At 36.6% G+C, this 22,645-nt stretch overlaps 1 protein-coding gene across 3 annotated transcripts in view; it reads left to right on the top strand.

Moving 5' to 3' along the window:
- The first annotated feature begins 9,287 nt into the window (after positions 1–9,287).
- Positions 9,288–22,645, top strand: part of HFM1 (helicase for meiosis 1) — a 133,270-nt gene continuing 119,912 nt past the window's right edge. For all 3 annotated transcript variants that reach the window (XR_014144984.1, XM_031021179.2, XM_081818775.1), the window contains exons 1-4: positions 9,288–9,396; positions 12,224–12,321; positions 16,102–16,214; positions 17,455–17,767. Coding sequence is in view for 2 of the 3 variants with exons in the window: in XM_031021179.2 (XP_030877039.2) it covers positions 12,251–12,321; positions 16,102–16,214; positions 17,455–17,767 (497 nt within the window). In the remaining variant the exon portion in view is untranslated. The remainder of the gene's footprint in view (positions 9,397–12,223; positions 12,322–16,101; positions 16,215–17,454; positions 17,768–22,645) is intronic.

The following is a 22,645-nucleotide window of genomic DNA, read 5'->3' as shown; positions in this document are numbered from 1 at the left end:
GAGTTGTGAAATCAAGCCCTGCATTGCTCCGCAATGGGCATGGAGCCTGCTTAAGATTCTCTCCCTCCCTCTCCCTTTGCCTCATGCCCTGCTCACCTGCATGTTCTCTCTCTCTTAAAAAAAAAAAAAAGTCTACTAAAAATCATTAAAAAAATAAACTATATATGACTTTTAAAAGCAAAAATTAGGGGCACCTGGGTGGCTCAGTCAGTTAAGCATCTGACTCTTGGTTTTGGCTCAGGTCATGATCTCAGGGTCATAAGATGGAGCCCCTCATGGGGCTCCACACTCAGTGCAGAGTCTGCTTGAGATTCTCTCTCTTTCCCTCCTCCATTGCCCCTCCCCCCACTTGCACACTCACTCTCTTAAATAAATAAATAAAATCTTTTTAAAAATAATAAAAAATAAAAGCAAAAATTAGAACATTGTCTTGAGAGGTTTAAAATATATGTAGAAGTAATACATAGAACAATCATAACGTAAAGAATGGTAAGGATAGGAGTAAATGGACCTATATAGCTGCAGGATATTATGTTAACTCTAAGCGGACTGTGAAAAGTTTAATGTATATTGTAATACCTAAAGCAACCACTAAAAATTTAAAAGGTATAGTTAAAAAGCCAAGACACAAGTTAAATGAACATCTCAAAAACATTCAAATAATCCAAAAGAAGGCAGGAAAGGAAGCACAGAGAAACAAAAAATTGGGATGACAACAGACTACTAATAAAATAGTAAACCTAAATCCAACTATAACAATAATTACATTAATTTACTAAACACTCCAATGAAGAAACAAAGATTGTCAGAATGGCTTCTAAAGCAGACCTAACCATCTGCTAATTACAAGACCTGCACTTTAAATATAAAGATGCATTGAAAATAACATATAGATAAGATAGAAATACAGATAAATACATTAATGGAATTAGAGAATCCATAAATAGAACCACACATATATATGATAAACAATTTTCAGCAAAGTTGCCAAAGCAATTCAATGGGGAAAGGAAAATCAACAAACATTGCTGGAAAACATGGATATCCATGTGAGAAAAAAAAGAACATCAACTCTTACCTCACATAATTCTCCAAATTAACTCAAATGCATCAGAGGCTTAAAGCTAAAACTGTAAAACTATCTGGCTTAGAGTGGACAAAGATTTCTTAGGACACAAAAAGCATGAATCATAAAAGAAAAAAATTATAAATTGGACTTTATCAACATGAAATATTTTCTCTTTTGAAAGACACTATTAAGGGGGCTCCTGGGTGGCTCAGTCGTTAAGCATCTGCCTTCGGCTCAAGTCATGATCCCAGGGTCCTGGGGTTGAGCCCCACATCAGGCTCTCTGCTCTGTGGGAAACCTGCTTCTCCCTCTCCCACTTCCCCTGCTTGTGTTCCCTCTCTCGCTGTCTCTCTCTCTGTCAAATAAATAAATAAAATCTTAAAAAAAAAAAAAAGACACTATTAAGAAAACAAAAAAGCAAGCCACAGAATGGGAGAAAATATTCTCTATCAAATATCTGATAAAAGACTGACTGGTATTTAGAATAGATAAAGACCTCTTCATCTCAATGATAAGGAGATAGTAACACCTCATGGAAGATATTTTGTGTACATGAAAAGCCACTCAAACTTAATAGTCACCAGGGAAATGCAAATTAAAACCATAGCACGATACCATTATACCCATTATAGGGGGTAAAATGAAAAAGACCAACAATAGGGCGCCTGAGAGGCTCAGTTGGTTAAGCGACTGCCTTCGGCTCAGGTCATGATCCTGGAGTCCCGGGATCGAGTCCCGCATCGGGCTCCCTGCTCAGCAGGGAGTCTGCTTCTCCCTCTGACCCTCCTCCCTCTCATGCTCTCTGTCTCTCATTCTCTCTGTCTCAAATAAATAAATAAAATCTTTAAAAAACAAAAGAAAAAGAAAAAGACCAATAATAACAAGTGTTGGTGAGGATGTAGATTAACTGGAACTCTCATACACTGCTGGTGGGAACATAAAATGGTACAGCTACTTTGGAACACAATATGGAACTTTCTTAAAGAGTAAACATACATCTACCATATAATCTATTCATTCTACTTTTACATATAACTCAAGAGAAATGAAAAAACATGTCCACATAAAAACTTTTACTTAACTGTTCATAGCAACTCTATTCATAATAATCTAAAAGTGGAATCAACCCAAAAGTTCATCAGCTGGTGAATGGAAACAGATGTGGTGCATCCATACAATGGAATACTATTCAGCACGTAAGAAAAATGAACCATTCATATACAAAACAGTAAGGACAAATCTGAAAATTATTAGGCTGAGTAAAAAAAAAAACAGACATAAAAGAATACATGATATATGATGCCATTTATCTAAAATATGAACTACTATAAAGTAATAAAATGCGTATCAGTGGTTGCTTGTGGCCAAAGGCAGAGGGAGAGAGATTGGCTATAATGGGGAGGAATCTTGGGAGTTTTGGAATGTTTTGTATTTTTATTAAGATGGTAATTTCACAGATGTATACAACTGTTGTAACTCATTGAACTGTGTATTTTAAATGGATGTAGTTTACTGTATATAAGTCATTTATCAATACATTTGATAAAAAATGGAAAGGCCTTTTCTATATTACTCTTCTACCCTAATTCTGTGGTCCTGGTTCTGCCCAATGAAACCATGCCTAGAAAATTGTGAACAAATTATTTATTCCACTACAAGAGTCCCTCAAATACTTGAACACAGCCTGTGTATTCCTCTTAGTCTTTTCCCCCCATATTATATATTATTCCTGTCCAACCTCCACCCCTTGCCTGTTTCTTTAGATACTCTTTAAGTCCTAGGCTTTTTAACCTGTTTTTCCATTTTTGAACAAAGTTTAGTTTGTAAACTTTCCTAATAAAACGAATCATCCAAAACTGAATGCAACACTCTATGCGTAATCTGTTGTCTTATCAAGGGAGAAAATACACTTTGTGGAAAGAGCAGGGGACCAGGGATAGGGAAATATGAGTTCTCTGGATCTGCCAGTGAATGACTAGCATTTTGATCTTAAGCAAAGCAGTCATTGTAGATTTCTCAGTATAATGAAGGAGCTGGAATTATTTATTTGGCCTATGATTTTTATTCATTTTTAGCATCCAGAAATGAAAGCACAGGTAAAAATCTCCGAGAAACTTTCTCAATTAGGGGAAATATAAATCAACTGAGACACTCTGCTTACAAATGACTGAGGTTTAAAAAAATGTTTTGTGACTTGAAAAGAATTGTTTAGTTTTGTATCAGATTTGTGTTTGGAGGTTTGTACATTTTTCCATTTGCGCATGGATCAATGACCCCTAACTTCTGATGTTAGAGATTTTCCAGTCATGTGCTTTAGATCATGCAGTTTTGTGACTTGCTATGTAATCTCTGTGAGTTGGAAAAATTCGAAACATATGGCAGCTCAGATGTTAGCTTGGGAGAAATTAAAAATTTAAAAGTTTCAGAGCCTCCTAGAAGAGGCATTGCTATAAACCTATATTTTATGTGATTTGTATATCTGAATATGTTGAGAAAGATGCCATTTGGGAATGAAAGCTAAGGAAAGATATATCTTCTTTATATTTTAAGTCTGCTCTAGTTTACAACAGATGTTGCAAACAAAATGGGAATTTGTTCAAAGCCAGAGATTTAAAAAATATACATTTTCTAATTGCAACATTTATACAACAACAACAACATCAACAAAAATCAGCAACAATTGCTGTTTAGAGGAAATAGTATGGTTTGTAGAAAGAGCCTGGGACCAGGTATAGGAAAATGCAGGCAAAATTACTTCACCATGTTGGATATGAAATACTAATTTCTAGGCTATTTCCTGATTTGGGGAAAATTTCAGCTAAATTGTGCAAACAGTATTTTTATCTAGGAAAAAAATAATTTCTTTTTCTTTTTTTTTTTTGGAAAAAAATAATTTCTAATTCTTCAGTATTATAGGTCAGGGCCTACAAAATAACTTATTTAGTCAAAACTTCCTCAAATGACTTGTGATACAAAGCATCTTGCTGGAAAAAGCAATTTCCTACTGGTTACTTGCCCATTTCTATACACGTGGTTGGAAGAGGAAGTGTGAACACAGGCTGTGGGGTTTGGCAGGACTTCTCTTGAGAGTTAACTCTGTAATTTTCTTCCCCTAGAAGAGCATATTTTAAGTGTTCTGTTAATCAGGAAATACATAAAATAGGTGAATAAAGTTCCTAATGTTCAATGAGAACTTACAGTTTGACGGCTGTTTTATTCCACGGGTATCTGAAAAGGTTCTAACAGTATACGTCAGCTCATTTCGCTTTCACATTTATCACTCTCTTACCTGACTTGGTGTTTCCTAGGCTGAGGGTTTTAATTTCCTTCCCAGCCTCCACGTATTTTCTTAAATCCATAGCCTTCACCTTTTGGGGTATGTTCCTGGCCAGAATGGTTTCACTTGGCCTTGTTTCAACCCACATGTCTCTATTGACTAGGGTAAGGATAATATTCCTTCCACTTAAAAATATAATTTATTTTCCATCTACTTGGTTCCACTCCCCTCCCCATAACACACACATGCAATGCATCTACTCTCTTACCCATTCACTCAGGCACGTACACACACCGTTTGTATGAATTCTCAGACATTTCCCCCCTCCAATTAAATGAATAAATATTTGTAAACTGTAGAGTGCTATGTAAAGTTTGTTGTGACACTGGTGTTTTCACAGGTCACTAATCTGAATTAGACAAAGCAAAGTAACAATGTATGTAACTCTTCCCCCACCAAAGACAACAAAACACATTATTGCTCTGAAATGATGTCCCCTCATTTTTGGAATCCAGCTTCTCTGACAATCCCCACCCAACAGTCTCCAGATGACAATTGGAGGGCGTGGCTTTATAAACTCCCCTAGCTTTTGCAATCAGTCTTATTAACCCTCACAATTAGCGTATACTTTTCATAAGCCAGGCTCACTGTCCTGGCTGATTTCACAGCTCCTACTTTAGAGTTGCCTACTTTAGAGTGGTCACAGTTCTGCTGCTCATATCACAGCCTCTGCCTGGGCAATGTGTTGTTCTGAGGCCAGCAGATCTCTCCCAAGGCAGGACCTTTCACTCTGGAAGGCTTAGTGGGGGCCAGACCCTGTGAGCTTTGCTTAGCTGCCTCTCCTCCACAGCCTAGTCCCTGTGGCTACTCTTGCGGCTTCTTGCTGAGTTTGCTGCTCCCTCCGTGGGAATGAGTCTTCCTTGGAGTGCCCAGCACTGGTGCTGAGGGGGGCCCTAACCTCAGCACGGAGCTACTTTTGTCCCTTGTGTACTTCAACATGCCTACTCTTCCTCCAGAAATCTATCTTGTGTTCCCAGAACTGGCAGGAGCCATGAACAGCCAGGATTTCTAGAGAATATCTTCAGATTTAGTTTCTTTCCTTCTCTGGCAATTATTAATGATGGTAGCTGTTGTGAGAAAATGGATTCGCCTATTTCTCTTTGCAGTGACTTCAGATTTTGGCCAGACATGGACACAACACTCTCAACTTTGTTCCAGGGATCATCCAAAATGTTAAAATACATGCTATTATGTGCGCTGTGCTTTCTCAGTGCTTTGACATACTTAAACATGAGATTAACCCAAGCTTCAATGCATCATAACTTGACATATATCACAAATGAATAATTATGTGCCAGTTGCTATATAGCATCTCTTACCAATTCCCCCATCACATTCCCTTTTTGGAAGGGATTCTAGGCAGATGCGTTATTCCTGTTTCCTCATGGTGTTTCTTATTTAATTCTGTCCATACCCCAAATCTGTCCAGTATCTTAACTGATTACTTGTATCATTGTAAATCTCTTTATTAACTACAAAATTATATCACCTCTAGAAACTATCTTATTTTTAAACAACATATAAACAATATTAATCTTTGATCACATTCCTACAAGATCTTGCCAATTATTTTTTTGTCTTTAGATAAAACAAACAAAACAGAGGGGCGCCTGGCTGACTCAATCAGAAGAGCGTGCAACTCTTGATCTTGGGGTTGTGAGTTTGAACGCCACATTGGGCATAGGGATGACTTCAAAATAAAACCTTAGAAAACAAAAAAACAAAGAATGCCTGTTCTTAAAATCGGTTTTATACTCTGATTCCTGACATTTAAATATCTTTTAAAATGTTACAATGGCTTTTAAAAATTCCTTCAAATAATCTTTTTGCAGGTATAATGTATCCCATGTTTCATTAAGGTAATATAAGATTCTGGATGCCAGAACCTTGATTATAACAGTCAGGTAAAGTCTACCACATTCAGATACTAACCATTTGAAGGAACGTGTTAATTCCTATTTACCTGGAGACTTTATAATGGCAGATTAAACCTAGTACCTACTGCAAGAAAAAGTATGTATACAGTTTATTATGCAAATTTAAATACAACTACTCATAGAGACTATACACTGGTTACCATCTTCCACTTACTCCTCCTGAAGTAACTGGTATTAATTTTAATTAGGAAATCATTCTAGGGGCACCTGGGTGGCTCAGATGGTTAAGCGTCTGCCTTCGGCTCAGGTCATGATCCCAGGGTCCTGGGATAGAGTCCCACATCAGGCTCCCTGATCCTTGGGAGCCTGCTTCTCCCTCTGCCTCTCTCTCTCTCTCTCTCTGTCTCTCATGAATAAATAAATAAAATCTTAAAAAAAAAAAAAAAAAAGGAAATCATTCTATTCCAGTGTGGAATACTGCTCGTTGTCCCAAAATTTCTGTGCTGAGATGGTCACTTCTTACTTCAGGGATTATGTTACCATATTTTAGACACTATGGTGCAATTACATAAAAAACAATTATTGGATACTGAATCTTTATCAACTGATTTCTATGGAAGGCTAATATTCTTTGTAATAATACTCTCTGGCTGGCCGTGTCAATGGGATGCTTTGGTTCAGGGTCTAATTGGAGCACCCTGCCTGACAGTCCCATTAGAATCAACAGTCTTGGCTTGGAGAACCAAAGATATTTTAAATTCATTTTAGCTGGACGAGTCAATTTCTGCTGAAAAACAAACAAATCTGAAATACGGGTACTAGGGTCTTGTACATCATCATTAAACATACTCCTTAGCAGCTGCAGTCAAGGAATTATTCTTTTTTTTAATTTAAAAAATTTTAAATATTTTATTTATTTGAGAGAGAAAGAGAGAGAGAGATTGAGAGAACAAGTGGGAGGAAGGGCAGAGGGAGAAGCAGACTCCTTGCAGAGCAGGGAGCCCAATGCGGGACTTGATCCCAGGACCCTGGGAACATGACCTGAGTCGAAGGCAGATACTTAACCAACGAGCCACCCAGGCACAAAAGGAATTACTTTCTAATCAATTTATGTTTACTATTTTCTTGGTTACACTGAGACTTAATAAATCTTTCGCTAAAGAGCAAGTATCCATCGATTTGGTCTTCATTCATTTATCATTTTGCTAGTTATGCACCTACTAAATGCATAGATAGCATTGGATTCTCCTATACAGAATTGTGCATGACTCCCTAACGTTTTCTTTCTCCCCAAGGATACCATCATACCAGACTACATTTGTTTCCTTTCTTCCCCTACCTCTCTCTTCCCTTCCCTTCTCTTTCCTTTTCTCAGACATTAATTCTACAATTTTCAGATTCTCGCAAATGATCTCTTTACCTCTTCTTTTCCAAGTCTGACAATAGCACAACACGTTTCTGGCTGTCACCCAGAGAAAAATAGTTCTGAAACATTTCTTGGTTCCACCTGCTCTAGAGCCATAAGTACTGACTTTTCAAAATCAATTCCTCTTGATCAGTATTTAAACAGAGTGAGGTTACAAAGTAGAAAAAAAATTGGTTATGGTAATTTTTGAGCCAGAACCAATGGCATCAGTTGTATTAGCAGAAATATATTTTGTTCTTGTGTTATGAACACCTGTTATTTGTCTCTCAAGTTCTTCCAGTCTTTCCAGACAAAACTATGACCCCCCTCAACTCTTTTATTTGAAATGGGCCCCTCTAGTAACCCTAATCCACATGAATAAAATTTGTTGGTCTATTGGACCAAAATGGATCAAAGACCTAAACTTAAGAGCTAAACCTATAAAACTCTTAGAAGAAAACATTGCAGAAAATCTTTATGGCATAGGATTTGGCAATGACTTCATGGATATAACACCAAAAGCACAGGCAGCAAAAGAAAAAAAATTGGTAAGAATTTTTGTGCATCAAAGGATACTATCAAGAGAACAAAAAGACAACCTACTAAATGGGAGAAAATGTTTACAAATCTTATGTCTGATAAGGGACAAATACCCATAACATATATATATTTAAAACTCCTACAATTCAATAATAAAAAGATACATAACAAAAAATTGGCACAGGATTTGAATAGATATTTCTCCAAAGAAGATATTCAAAATGGCCGTTAAGCACATTAAAAGATATCATTAGTCTTTAGGTAAATGAAAACCAAAACCACAATGAGATGTTACTTCACATCTAATAGGCTGGCTATAATTTTTTTAAAAATGGAAAATAACTTGCTGGCAAGGATGTGGAGAAATTTGGGCCCTCTTGCATTAATTAGTGGGAGTGCAAAGTGATACAGCAGCTGTGAAAAACTGGTGGTTTTTCAAAAGGTTTAACTTAGAATTACCATATAACTCAGCAATTGCACTCCTACGTATATATCTAAAGAACTGAAAGCAGGGACTCAGATATTTGTACCTCACTGTTTATTTCAACACAAATGTCTATTCACAGACAAATGGCTAAACAAAATGTAGTACATACACACAATGGAATATTCAACTTTAAAAAAGAATGAAATTCAAATATATGCTACTAATGATGAACTTTGAAGACATGCTGAATGAAATAAGCCAGACACAGGACAAATACTGTATGTTTCCACTTACATGAGTAACCTGGAATAGGCAAATTCATAGGGCAAGTAGCATAGAAGTTACCAGGCGCTGGCGGAAGGATTAAGGGCTTTATTTAATGAGAACAGGCCACAGTATACTGGGAAAGCAATACATTCAAACCTAATTAGCAACTTTTGGAGGAAAAAAGGTGAAGCGGGAAGGGAGAGGTCGGAGACCCCGCCGATCCATTGCTTGGAGCTCGCTTAGCCAGGCTGGGGGGGTGGGGAGTGGTGTCCTCGGAGGGGCCGGTGAATAGGCGCTCCGCTCCGAGAACTAGGAGTCCCGTTGCCGGGTGAGGAGGGGGGCCGGGCCGGACGTCTAGTGGGGGGAAGTTGGGACCGGAGACCGGGGATCCCGCGGGGAGGCGGGGACAGCCGACTTTCCGGGCGGTGGTCGAGCTTCGGCGCTGAGCTGCGGTCGGGAGGGCGGACGGGCGCGGTGAGTTGAGGACAGCTCGCCCCGGCCCGTGCCGCGCGGGTCCTCAGAGCGTTTCTGTCAGAAGTGGGGCGAGGCCTGAGGCGCTCGGGGCGGGGCGGCCGCTCGCGCGGGTGGGGCTGGCGGGAGGACGGCGGCCCGCGGAGCTGACGGAGCTGGCTGACTCGGGTTTTGTTTTTGGCCGTTCCCGTACCCCTTGTGTTTATTTCTAGGTGTGTCTGGCTCCCAGAGCGATTGCAGGTGGGGCGTGCGTGTACTGTAACCACGTTGTTTTCCAGCGGTGGGAACGAGATGTCAGGGGAGGAGCGACCGGCCCAGCGCTCGGGGCGCGGGCCACATGCGGGTCCTGAAGGCTTCTCCCTTGCTCCTGGGAGTGTGGGGTGGGTTTTGCTTGGAATTCGGGTATTCCCCAGGAATCCGGAGGGTATTTTTGCCTCAGGCCCTGATTCGGTTCCCGGCTTGCCCCGGGGTACCCTAGGGAAGGCGATGGAGATAGGCCCCGCCCCCCCGCCCCTAGGGACAACCCCCCCCCGGTCAGAAGCTCGGAGACTAGGGGTAATTTGCTTATTTATTCTCTTACCGTGTCAAATTCCCTGCGGTCTTTGTGATGGTTTTTCGAGTGAATGTTGGTCTCGGCTTCCACTCACTACCGATTTCTGGCAAATCAATACTTTATATCTGGGTTTCGGCACTTTTGAAATAAGGAGTTTATTTCTGAGAGTACAAGTCGTAAGGAAGGACTAATAGATCAGAAAAATTTATATAATAAACATCATAGAAGATAAGAAAATGCTAAATTGTCACTAAGATAATTAGATAAAGCGCAGGCCATCTCAACAGACAAGAAATTATGTAGTCACACAGTTTTCTACTTAAATTCTGAGGTAGCAAAGCCATATAAAAGTGGTCCAATGAGTTTTAATTTTGAAAACTGTCTTTGTTGCTTAAAATTATATAGTTTTCCTAAGATGAGGAAGGGAACATTTTGTTTGTTACTTTTTAAAAAGTGATTTATTTATTTTGAGAGAGAACCCCTGCCAGTGAAGGAAGGGGGGGATAATGGAGGGGCAGAGAGAGAATCTCAAGCCGACTCCTCGCTGAGTGCGGAACACCACCTTCCATCTCAGGACCCTGAGATCAGGAGTCCAAATCAAGAGTCAGCGGCTTAGCCTACTACTGAGCCACCCAGGTGCCCCTATTTGTTACTTTTTGGATAGTATAGCAACATGATTAGCATTTTCATTTATACTTTATCAGGTAATTATTTTCAAGTTCTGAAATTGTTTACTTAGATAAAGATGTTAAAGACTCCTTTAGCATATTTCTGAATGGCTCCCTTCTGTCTCTCACCCTGTTATGTTAGGTTTCTATTATTTAGTATAGTCAATTGTTTTAGACATTTATAGAACCATGCTAATATGTTTCAATTTCACCATTTCTTTTTGTTGGTGACTAAGTGATTAATAAATTAAAAAAAAAAGAGGGCAATTAAGTTAAACAGATGGAAGGGAGAAAAACTCAATAACTAAAACAATGAAAATTCCTACAGCGTCTGGATAACTAAGAACAGTCCTAAGATATACATAGATCCAGCCCTCTTACCAGTAGTATTTTGTCAAGGGGTGCATGTAGAAACATTCCTCCCTCCGCCACATACTCCCACATGTATCTCATCCCCACATCAGGGAGGACTCAAAATTGAAGGGACATAATCTGACTTGATAGTATGGATTTCTCCACAAGATGGCACTCATATAGTTTCTTTCATTTTAGTTTCTATCCTAAGGAAAGATTTGCAATGTATTAACTATCACAGAAGAAATAGAAATGTGACTTATGTTTTATGATTTGTGCATCTATTTCTTGGTTTGTCATATAGAATTTTTTATCATGTTTCAGAATTTAGAAAAAAAATTGGGATGTAGTGTTGTTATGCAAGGGAAAGAATGGCAATGTGAATAGAACAATGTATGTGTCTGTAGAAATGGTTCTTCAGTCTCCTGTCAAACTTGAGGCTTTGTTCAGCCCTAGAATTTTATTATATTCTCATATGACCAATGCTGAATGTTTTTATCCTTTATATTTAGAGACCATCTATGAATGTAAAAACTGTCTTTTTAAAAAGGAATGTAAGCATTTCTATATACATGTTATGTAATATGAATGTAAACACACATATATATGTTAAACTTGCAAAATTTTTTTATTTTGGAAAAGTTCAAACATATATACAAAATTGACAGGACATTATAATGAACTCCATGTACCTATTATATAGCTTTAGCAATTATCAACTCATTGCCAGTCTTGTTTCATCAGTATCCCTTTACCTGTCTCCATTTATTTTGAAGCAAACCTCTGTATATGTATCTGACATACTGTTAGAGACACACACATTCGTGATAAAATGCATTATCCTAAATCAAAAATAATGGTATGAACAAAGTATTAAGAGCCCAAAAGGAGTGATTAATTCTGCCTTGGAGAACAGGACAAACTCAGAGAAGCCTTTGAAGAAGAAATGACATTTGACCTATACATGAAGGATGTGTAGGGATCTGCCAGGTAGAGAATAAATGGAAGAAAACACATTCTAAGCAATGGTGCAGTATGAAGAGAGGGGTACAGATGTGAATATGCATGATTTAGTGGAGAAAAGAGAATAATGTATTTGAATATTGAGGCACTTTGGAGGAAGCTGCAGAAGATGCAGCTGGAAAGATAGTCTGTGGTTATTCTGGGAAATTAATGATTATAGTTTATGTATCCAGAAATATTTTTCTACAGCTTTATGAATAAAATATGAACTACTTTTTCTGTATTTTGGTAGATTTATGACACAATCCAGTCTTTAACAATGCTGAAATCAAATGACTCCTTGTTTTCTTTGGATACTTTGTTTTTTGAAAAACAAGATGAAGCTGAAAAGTAAGTCTGCCTTAAAGAATGATAACAGAGTATATTGTTTTAGAGATTTTTTATTTTTAAGGAGTTTTAATTTTCTCTCTAGAAATATACAAATAAAAAATGAGGGATCAACAAAATGATGTTTCAGGTATATAGCTGGTAAACATGGAATTCAGATACGAGGGAGTAACTGAAGTTTAACATGTTAAATGTTATAACTTAAAAAATAGAGTAGACTCTTGCTTATTTGGCTTTCATTTATTTACGTTTCTGGTTTGTTCAAATTATTTTTGGCCAAGGTAAATACTTGAAGTAATGGTCAAACTAGCCATGGACAAGGAGTGATGGCACCTTTTGGAAACAGAATGGGCAGTGTGCCAAACACTGAGTGTGATGGGCAGATTCATTGTAGGCAGGAAGTAAGTAGGGGTGGAAATAAAGATGCGGCACCAGAGGAAGTAAGAACAGAGAATAATCCATTAAATACAGGTTTTTGGATTTTCACAGGTAAATTGTTCTCAATTCTAAGTTTTCTATGTATTCTATTGTATTATCTTTTTTTTTTAAGATTTTATTTTTGAGTAATCTCTACACCCAATGTGGGGCTCCAACTCACAAGCCCAGCTGGCAACCCTGTATTATCCTTTTTTTAAAAAAGGAAGCATTGAGTAAAATATTTATTGCTTCATTAATTTTTTCATTCATTCAAATATTAATTCAGATATTGATTGAATGCATAAAGGGATATAAGAAGGATGAAACAGACTTTTACTTCAAAAGAACTTAAAATCTATTTGAGCGAGATTAAGCACACATATGGAAAGGTCATTAATAAATAACATAATTATGTAATTAATCATCCAGACTTGGATACTTTGAGAGTGAAAGAGTGCATCCAATTTGCACAACATGTGTTAATCAGGACTGGCCTGGGCAAATTGCAACATATGGTTGCCTTTCTAACAATATGGAGTTAAAAAAAGGTGTGAAGGAAATGATAAGCATACATTCATGCAATCAAATTTCAGATTTGGAGGGAGACCTGGTACAGACTGATCAGGTTAGGCTTTATGGTAGTGGGGAGAGAGACTTCAGGAGACTTTGAAGGATATGATAATTTTAATAAGCAGAGAGAAGAGGCCATTTGAAGGCAGAGTTTAACAGCAAGAAAAAAGAATGGAGGTGGGACAATTCGCAGTACTTGTAGGAGATAGTATATAGAGAAGTTTCCTGGAATAGAAGATTCATAAAGGAGAAACAGTGGGACATAAAATTAGAAAAGTAAACTGAGGATAGATTGTGGTGGATGTTAAGTGCCAGAATAAGGATCTTGGACGTGACTATGTGTTAAAAGCCATAGAACTGAATCAACAAACATTTATTGACTAATATGTCTAATTATGTAAAGCACTGTGCTAAGTATTATAGATATGAATGGAACTAGAAACAAACCCTTATGTGTTTATGATCTGGGGATGGTAGCAGACTGATCTATCATCAGTCTTTCTATTATCTATATGTAATATATAATATATACATATTATCTACATACAGACACACAGTATAAGAGAACTGTGAGAAATATTATAGGTTCAAATAGTACTTAAGAAGAGGGAAGGATTTAAGCTTGATTTTGAATGAACGTAAGCTCTAGTGGCTAGAACAGTTCCTGGAAAATAGTTCTCAGTAAATAATTGTTGAATAGATTAATGAAGGAATGAAACAGTGGAACTTCTATAGGTAGATATAGGATAGGGTCATGTACAGCGGCAATCAGAGTAAAGGAAATATTTTTGAACAAAGATGAGGAGGGACAGAATGTATTATATATTTGGTATGCAAGTAGTTCACTTTGGCCTGGACTGTAAAGTAAGTAGTGTAGGAGAGTTAAAACTGTAAGGTAACCTAAGGCCATTTGGACGTTTGACATTGTTTGGAAGCCACTGAAGTATTTTGAGTGGAATATAATTATGATGAAAACAATTCTAAATTAATGTGATAGGAGTGTGTAAAATATATTAGAGAAAGCCAGAGGCAGTGAGGCCAGTTAAGATGCTATTGTTCTTAACCGGACATAAATTGATTAGAGCTTTGATTGGAATAGTGACAGTGGAAATACAAGGAAATGAATTCAAGAATCATTATAAAGAAGATGCAGTAAGACCTGGTATATGTCTGGATATAGTAGGTAAAAGATTATGCTATAATTTGAATTCTAGATGGCTGAGAGAATGATGACACCTCTGGAAAATAGGAAAATCGTAAGGGAGATTTGATTTTATGGGGATGCTGAATAATAAAATTAGATGTGTGCTTTTTGTATCTTTTTTAGATTTCCTGAAATAGTCTCTGTGTAGAAGAGTTAATACGTCAGGCCTAAACTGCTGTTCTCGAAAAGGCCTGGCTTGTAAGAATGGCCCTTGGCTGGAGTGAGAACTTTAGGAAAGTTCCCACCATTAACTGATAGGAATGGCCCACTGCCTTAACTGTTTATACAGATAATATGGTTTATGCTGAATATCTGCTTTTCTTTTGGGAATCTAGAATTTAGTTATGTGCTAGACAGGGGATGCCTACATGATTAGTCCCCAGTAACAACCCTGGGCATTGAGTCTCTAATGAGCTCCCTCATTGACAACACTTCACACATGTTGTTACAGCTTGTTGCTGAGGGAATTAAAGATGTCCTGTGTTACTGTACTGGGAGAGGAAGTTTTGGAAGCTTGTGCCTGGTTTCCCCTGGACTGTGCCTCATAGTCACAAATAGGACTATATGTTGAGACCTTTGAATCAGCCCAGGGAATCATCAGCTCTGGGGGTGATCTTGGGGACCCTTTGACAGTCCCAAATTTCAAATGCTTTGGCCTATTATCAGACAGTCTGTCAGACATTGTCAAATATTGTGTTGTAGATTTTTGATTTGAAAAACATAGCTGTCGTAGCTATGAGTTATGTGCTACGAAAGGCAGTAAAGTAAAAGACTGGGTCTCTCACTTTCCAGAGTTTAAAATCTTAAATGAAGAGATTAAAAAACAAATCATAAAATCCTTGCCACTTGGCATAGACAGTGTATGTGGGGCTCTTCTTAAGTTTACTTCCTGTCACCTAATACTTATCTTTTTGTTCTAATGAAGGGCAAATCAATTTTCATTGAAAAGGAAACATTAAAACATTATATGTTAATAGGATCATAGCTGAAAGATAAGGAGAGGTAGTTCACAATGCCAACAGGGTGGCAAAATTCTCAACAACTACTGTAAGTTTACAAAGTGTCAGTTTCAACTGGTTTCTTGGATTTTCTGTGGTTTGTAGGTGGTTCTGGATCAAGAGTATTTGGGTTAGGACATTAATTTGTAATAATGTTTTAGGAATACTCTAGAGAATACCAGTAGTGGTGTCATTTACACACTGATGACCCATGATTAGTTGTGAGATGTGTCATAAGTAATTTGTTACTTGTGATAGTAAAGATGCTAACGTTTCAGAATGATTTACTACCTTTTTTTATATTGGAGCAGATTTAAGATTCTTGTCACAAGTGTTTGAATTGGAGAAAAAGAGACGGAGTTACAGCCATTATTTAGGTAGCATATCTCACATAGCAGTGTCATTAATCCTATGACACACAAGGGAAAAAAGATTGAGAACACTGCTGTGTAGGGAGATACATCAAAGTCACCATAGAAAATTAATTTATAGGATGTTTATCTAAGAGTCTATAATTGAGTAATGTTTAATTAATAAATATTTTCTGATGTAACTTTATTAACGTATATATTCACCCTTTTATATTTTATATAGCTATCCAGACAATGAAAAATCATTGGATTGGTTTCTCCCACCTGCTCCGTTGATTTCAGAAATTCCAGATACTCAGGCATTAGAGGAGGAAATAGGAAGTCATAAACTGTTAGGTAAACTATCACATATTTGTTATGAAGTTAAACCCGTGCAGCTCATGTTAATGTAAAAAATCTAGTAACACATTAAAGTGTTAATTCCTTTATTTTAATGGAATAAAATGATAGAGATTTATTTTACTCAAAATAGTGCTCACCAAATCTTAAAATCAAAAACATTTTTCCTCTCCATACATACATACACATACATAAGCATACTATATGTATACAATACACTATTACAAACACGTTCTATTGTTGTATGAATTTGTTTCCTCTTATTATTAAAATTGTCATTGCCATTTAGTTTTTGTCTTGCCTTTTACTAAAGGTAGGATCCCCTGGCTTAGGAAACCACATTCCTAAAAAAAAACAAGGGGCAGAATATTATATATAGTTTGGTACCATTTTTATGAAGTTAAAGACAAGCACATTCAAACAATCTATGTGATCTTATGTGATATTGTTGATAAAATTTTGATTTTTAAATTTGGTGGTAATTCATATATGTTATCTTATTAAACTTTGTAATTTGTATGTATTTTATTCATGAAAATATGCATTATTTATATTCTCATATATACCAATAATATATAGAATACACAAGCTTATATACACTATATATATATATGTATATAGATAGATGGTAAAACAAATTTAAGCCCTAACAAGAGCTCCAGATTCCTCCCAACCTCTCAAAGATGCTTATAAAGTCTCTGTAAAGAAACCTTTAAAATTTTGTCACCCTGATGAAAGCATTCTTTTATCTTGATTTTAGAAGCAATATTATAGAGTTAAAAGCTTTGTATCATATATTTTAATACTGAATCAAATTGAGTAACATTTTGTATGATTGGTCATTGTATTTCTGTGTGTAAATTGGTTATATAAATTTTCAAATCCTCCTAATTGTATAATTATATCATTTGTAGTAGATAAAATACTTAAAAGGTATGATTATGGTTATTTCTGTGGGTCAGAAATTAAACCTATTTTATGATGTAAGTTTTATATAAATTTCAATAATTCTTAATTAATTCGAGTGCCCTTCACTGATATAATGTACAATAGCAGTACCAATCACCTATAGTTCAAAACCGTATATGGTGTTACAGATTATCTTGTTATTGTATGAATAACTTTCATGTTTACCTAGGTAAACTGTTTTGAAAATTTTTATTAAATTTTTCATGGTCATTTTGAAAATTTATTTTCGTGGAGAATATATATTAATTAATATATTCCATTTTTGTAGGTCAGGAAGAGAGGCCAAAAATGTTACCATCAAATTTAAAGATAACTAATGAAAACACAAATTATATTTCACGAACACAAAAATTCCAATTTGCCTTTTCCTCAAATAAATATGAAGCAGGTGATCTGAATTTAGGAGGAGCAGGTAACAATGACTTATCACATGTTCCTGGCAAGCTGACATATGGTTCTTCTCAGAAATACAAAAATCACATTGGCAGTGAGATAGCACCTGAGAACAGTATTCCAGATAATACAGAATTAGTTAATTTTGCAGAAGATAAAGGAGAGAGCATATCAGCCTTCCGAAAAAGGTAATTAATTAAATGAAATACAGAATATTCAGTGATAAAGTTGAATATTTATGGTATGTCTAACTGTATGAAGTATGATAGAATCTAATGAGAAAAACATCAACAACAAATAAGATTTACTATATACCAGATGCTCTGTTAACTCTGGGATTCTAGTCATAGGTTCTTGCCTTCAGAGAGCTACAACTTAATGGGGGAAAGACAACTAAAAATAATTGATTAAATACTTTATAGTACAACAATTATTTTGATGAAGTATATAGTTAGAGCAAAGGGTCTCAAACTTTTCAAACTTTTTATTGTCAGAACCCTTTACACTTAAAAATTATTGAGGATTCCCAACAGTTTTTGTGTATATGGGTTATGTCTATCAATATTAGAAATCAAAACTGAGGGGCACCTGGGTGGCTCAGTGGATTAAGCGTCTTCCTTCAGCTCAGGTCATGATCCCAGGGTCTTGGGATCGAGCCCCACGTCAGGCTCTCTGCTCGACAGAGAGCCTGCTTCTCCCTCTCCCTCTGCTTCTCCCTTTGCTTGTGCTCTTTATCTCTCTCTCTGTCAAATAAATAAATAAAATCTTAAAAAAAATAAAAACTGAAAAAATTTAGAAAGCAAACAATGCTTTAGTAATATTATGAAAATTGTTTTGATCCTACGAACTCTCTGAAAGAGTCTCAACCATCCTTTGAGAATTGCTATTACAACATATCACATGGGGACCTAATCTGTTCTGGAGCATCAGGGAGGGCTTTCCTGAAGAAATGGTATTTAAACTTAGCCTTGGGGCGCCTGGGGTCTGCCTTCAGTTCAGGTCATGATCCCAGCATCCCAGGATCGAGTCCTGCATCAGGCTCCCTGCTCAGTGGGGAGTTTGCTTCTCTCTCTGACCCTCCACCCTCTTGTGCTTTTTCTCTCTCATGCTCTTTCTCTCACAAATAAATAAATAAAATCTTTTTAAAAAAAAACCACACAAAAAACTTAACCTTAAGGAGGAATAGAATTAAACTAAGGACAAATAAAGGAGTGTTCCAGGCGGAAGGAATAGTAAGTGCAAAAGACCTAAAGTAGCACAGAGCTTGGCCTATTCCTAGAAAATTTCCTTTTGTGTAAAATCAGAGAGAATGTGGAGAGGTAAGGTTTGGAGAGGTCAAGTCATTCAGAATCATGTAGGCCATGATGAACTTTGTGCTTTTTCTTAAGGCACTGTTCTTAAATTGTGGCCTGTGGACCCACTGTATCAGAATCACCTGGAGTACTTGTTAGAAATTTGGATTCCTGGGTCCTACCTTAGGCCTGTTGAATCATAGTCTAGATAAAGATGGGGAGGGGACCCAGGAATTGTCATTTTTAAAAATTTTTCTAGATGATTGTTATGCACACTAAAGTTTGAGAGCTAGTGTTCTAAGGTTCTGCATTTTAAGTAGAGGAGTAAAATTACATATTTTTTAATTCAAAGTCTATTTTGGCATCAGTAAGATGAGTTAGAAGGAGCTAAAATACATTGTGAAAGGTCACTTAGGTTTTTTTATTAATCTAGGTGAGAGAGAATGGGAGACTGATGTAGCAGACTGTGGTAGCAGAAATGAGAGAGTTCAGAGTGATTTATGAGATAGAATCCCATAGGACCTAAATGATTATTAGATATGACACGTGATCCCTAGTTTTCTGACTTGAGCCAGAATGACATCCAAAGACATGTTGAGTTTGAGTACCTGTAAATTGTCCAAATAGAGACCTGGATGTATGGGTTTAAAGATTCAGAAGAGATCTAATTGATAGATTTTGTTTTCTCTGTGACATAAGAGGTGAGGTCATTTGTGGAGTTTGAGGGAAAAGGTGGGGGTATTGAGCAAGTATGAGAAGAGTGGAAGAGATTATAGAAAATGGAAAGCAATCCAATTAGAATAATGGTAGGACTGTTGGGCACTCTAAAGGGCCCAGTTGAGGTTGATGTCCATTAATTTTTTTATAACAGTTCTATTAAAATACTACTTGGGGTGTCTGGGTGGCTCAGTCAGTTAAGGGTCCAACTCTTGGTTTTGGCTCAGGTCATGATTTCAGGGTCATGAGATTGAGCCCTGCATGGGGCTTCTTGCTCAGCATGGAGTTTGCTTGAAATTCTCTCCCTCTTCCTCCCCCTCTGCCCCTCCCCCTGCTTACACTCATTCTCTCAAACAATAAAAAAAGAGATATAACACATATAAAATTCACTCTTCTAAAAAAATAAAAAAACAAATAAAAATAAAATTCACTCTTCTGAAGTGTAAAATTCATTGGTTTTTAGAATATTCAGAGTTGTGTAATCATCACTACTATCTAATTTTAAAACATTTTCATCTCTCCAAAAGAAACTCTATATTCATTATTGATCACTCCCCTCTTCCAACTCCTCATTCTCCTCCCCTCTCCCCAGCCCCTGGCAACTGCTAATCTTTCTGTTTCTATGGATTTACCTATTCTAGACTTTCATATAAGTGGAATCATATAATGTCTGGCCTTTTATGTCTGTCTGTCTTTCACTTAGCATAATGTTTTCAAGGTTTATCCATATTATGTCATGTATCAATACTTCATTCTTTTTATGGTCAAATAATATTCCATTGAGTGGACAATACAACATTTTGTTTATCCATCTATTAATTGTTGGGCATTTGAATTGTTTCCACTTTTTGGCTATTATTAATAATGTTGCTGTGAACATTCATGTACAAGTTTTTGTGTGAATATATTTTTTAAATTCTTTTGGAGTTGTACCTAGAATTGGAATTGCTGGGTCATATGGTAACCATATACTTAACTTTTTTGAGAAACTGCCAAATTATTTTCCAAAATAACTGCACCACCTTATAATCCTACAAGCAAAATGTGAGGGTTCCAATTTCTCTACATCCTTGTCAGCAGTTGTTATTGTTCATCTTTTTTATTGTAGCCATCCCAGTGGGTCTGAAGTGGATATGATTAGCATTTCCATAATGACTTATCTATTGGGCGTCTTTTCATGTAATTATTGGCTAGTTGTGTATTACCTTCAGAGTAATGTCTGTTCAAATCCTTTGCCTGTTTTTTAATTGGGTCTTCTGTCTTTTTATTGTTGAGTTGTAAGAGTTCTTTATATGTTCTGATAAAAGTCTCTTATCAGCGTATGATCTGCTAATATTTCTCCCATTCTCTGTGTTGTTTTTCACTTTTTTGATAATGTCCTGAGCAGCACAAAAGTTTTAAATTTTGATGAGGTCCAGTTTATCTAATTTTTCTTTTGTTGCTTGGGCTTTTGGTGTCATATCCAAGAAATTATTGCTTAATCCAAGATTGTATAAAGATTTACTACTGCATTTTCTTGTAAGATTTATATTGTTTTAGCTCTTATATTTAGGTCTGTGATCTATTTTTTTAAGGATTTTATATATTTATTTATTTTAGAGAGAGAGAGAGTGCACGAGTTGGGGGCGGGGCGGAGCAGAGGGAGAGGGACAAGCAGACTCCATGCTGAGTGCAGAGCCTGACAGGGGCTTGATCCCAGGATCCTGAGATCATGACCTGAGCCAAAATCAAGAGTCTGATGGTCAACCGACTGAGCCACATAGGCAACCCTGTTAACCTTTGAAGCTCTCTGAACCCCCTGTCATATAGGGGTTTTTCCTTCATGGTAGTTTCATTAGGTAGGCATGATTGATTAAATCATTGGCCATTGGTGATTGAACTCAATCTCCATTCCTCTTTCTACCTTGGATGTCACAAATGAGGCTGAAAGTTCAACCTTCTCTAATTAGGGTTTATTTTTTTCTGGCAGTTAACCCCCATCCTGGACTATATAGGGGTCCTACAAGAGTCACTTTATTAGCATAAATTCAGGTATGATTGAAAGAGGTTTGTCATGAATAACAAAAGATGCTTTTTATCACTACTATCAAACAGGAAATTCCAAGGGTTTTAGGAGCTCTGTGCCAGGTACTGGGAACAAAGACCAAATGTATATGTCCTATTATACTAACTAGGAATTTATCTACTAAATAAAGGTTTATTTCTGGACTCTCAATTCTATTCCATTGACCAATATATCTCCCCTTATGCTTTGCATAAGTACATATCCCACACTGTCTTGATTGCTGTAGCTTTGTTGTAAAGTTTTAAATTAGAATGTGTGAGTCCTCCAATTTTGTTCCTTTTTTCAAGATTTTTTTTTTTTTGGCTTCTCTGGGTTCTTTGCATTTTCATATGAATGTTATGATAAACTGGTAAATTTCTGCAAAGAAGCCAGCTGTGATTTTGATGGGGATGGTGTCGAATCTGTAGATCAACTTGAGGAGTATTGCCATCTTAATACCATTAAGTCTTCTAGTCTATGAACATGGGATATCTTTCCATTTGTTTAGATTTTCTTTAATTTCTTTCAGTGATGTTAGATTTTCAGTGGACAAGTCAAACTTATTTTGTTAAGTTTATTTCTAAGTATTTTATTCTTTTTGATGCTTTTATAAATGTAATTAAAAATTTTTTTCAGATTGTACATTGCAAGTGTATAGACATCAGCAATTGATTTTGGTATATGATCTTGTGTCTGCAATCTTGCTGATGATGACTCTCAATTTATTGTTCAGAGTGTTGTATCATCTACCTAACTGCTTTTTCCAGTAGTGTTCCCCTGCCTGGCTGCAACTATTTTAAAAAGTAGATAGATTCATATAGGGTTGAGGTTTTGCATGATAAGGATGTTAAAAGGATAAAGAGGAATTGGAGTTTAGAATACTAGTAAAAGAGTGGTCAAAAAGATAGTCCATGGGATCTAAGTCCATTAAAGGTAGATAAGAAAAGAGAAGGGAAGATAGTTTGGGAGAAAATAAAGAGGTTCATTACAGTAAATTTGTTTTTTGACCTCAT

The sequence above is a fragment of the Leptonychotes weddellii genome, chromosome 4, assembly GCF_054177405.1.
Source record: "Leptonychotes weddellii isolate Sample4059 chromosome 4, ASM5417740v2, whole genome shotgun sequence".
Lineage (NCBI taxonomy): Eukaryota > Metazoa > Chordata > Mammalia > Carnivora > Phocidae > Leptonychotes > Leptonychotes weddellii.
The sequence above is the reverse complement of the archived record's forward strand: the minus strand, read 5'-3'. Positions and strand labels throughout refer to the sequence as shown.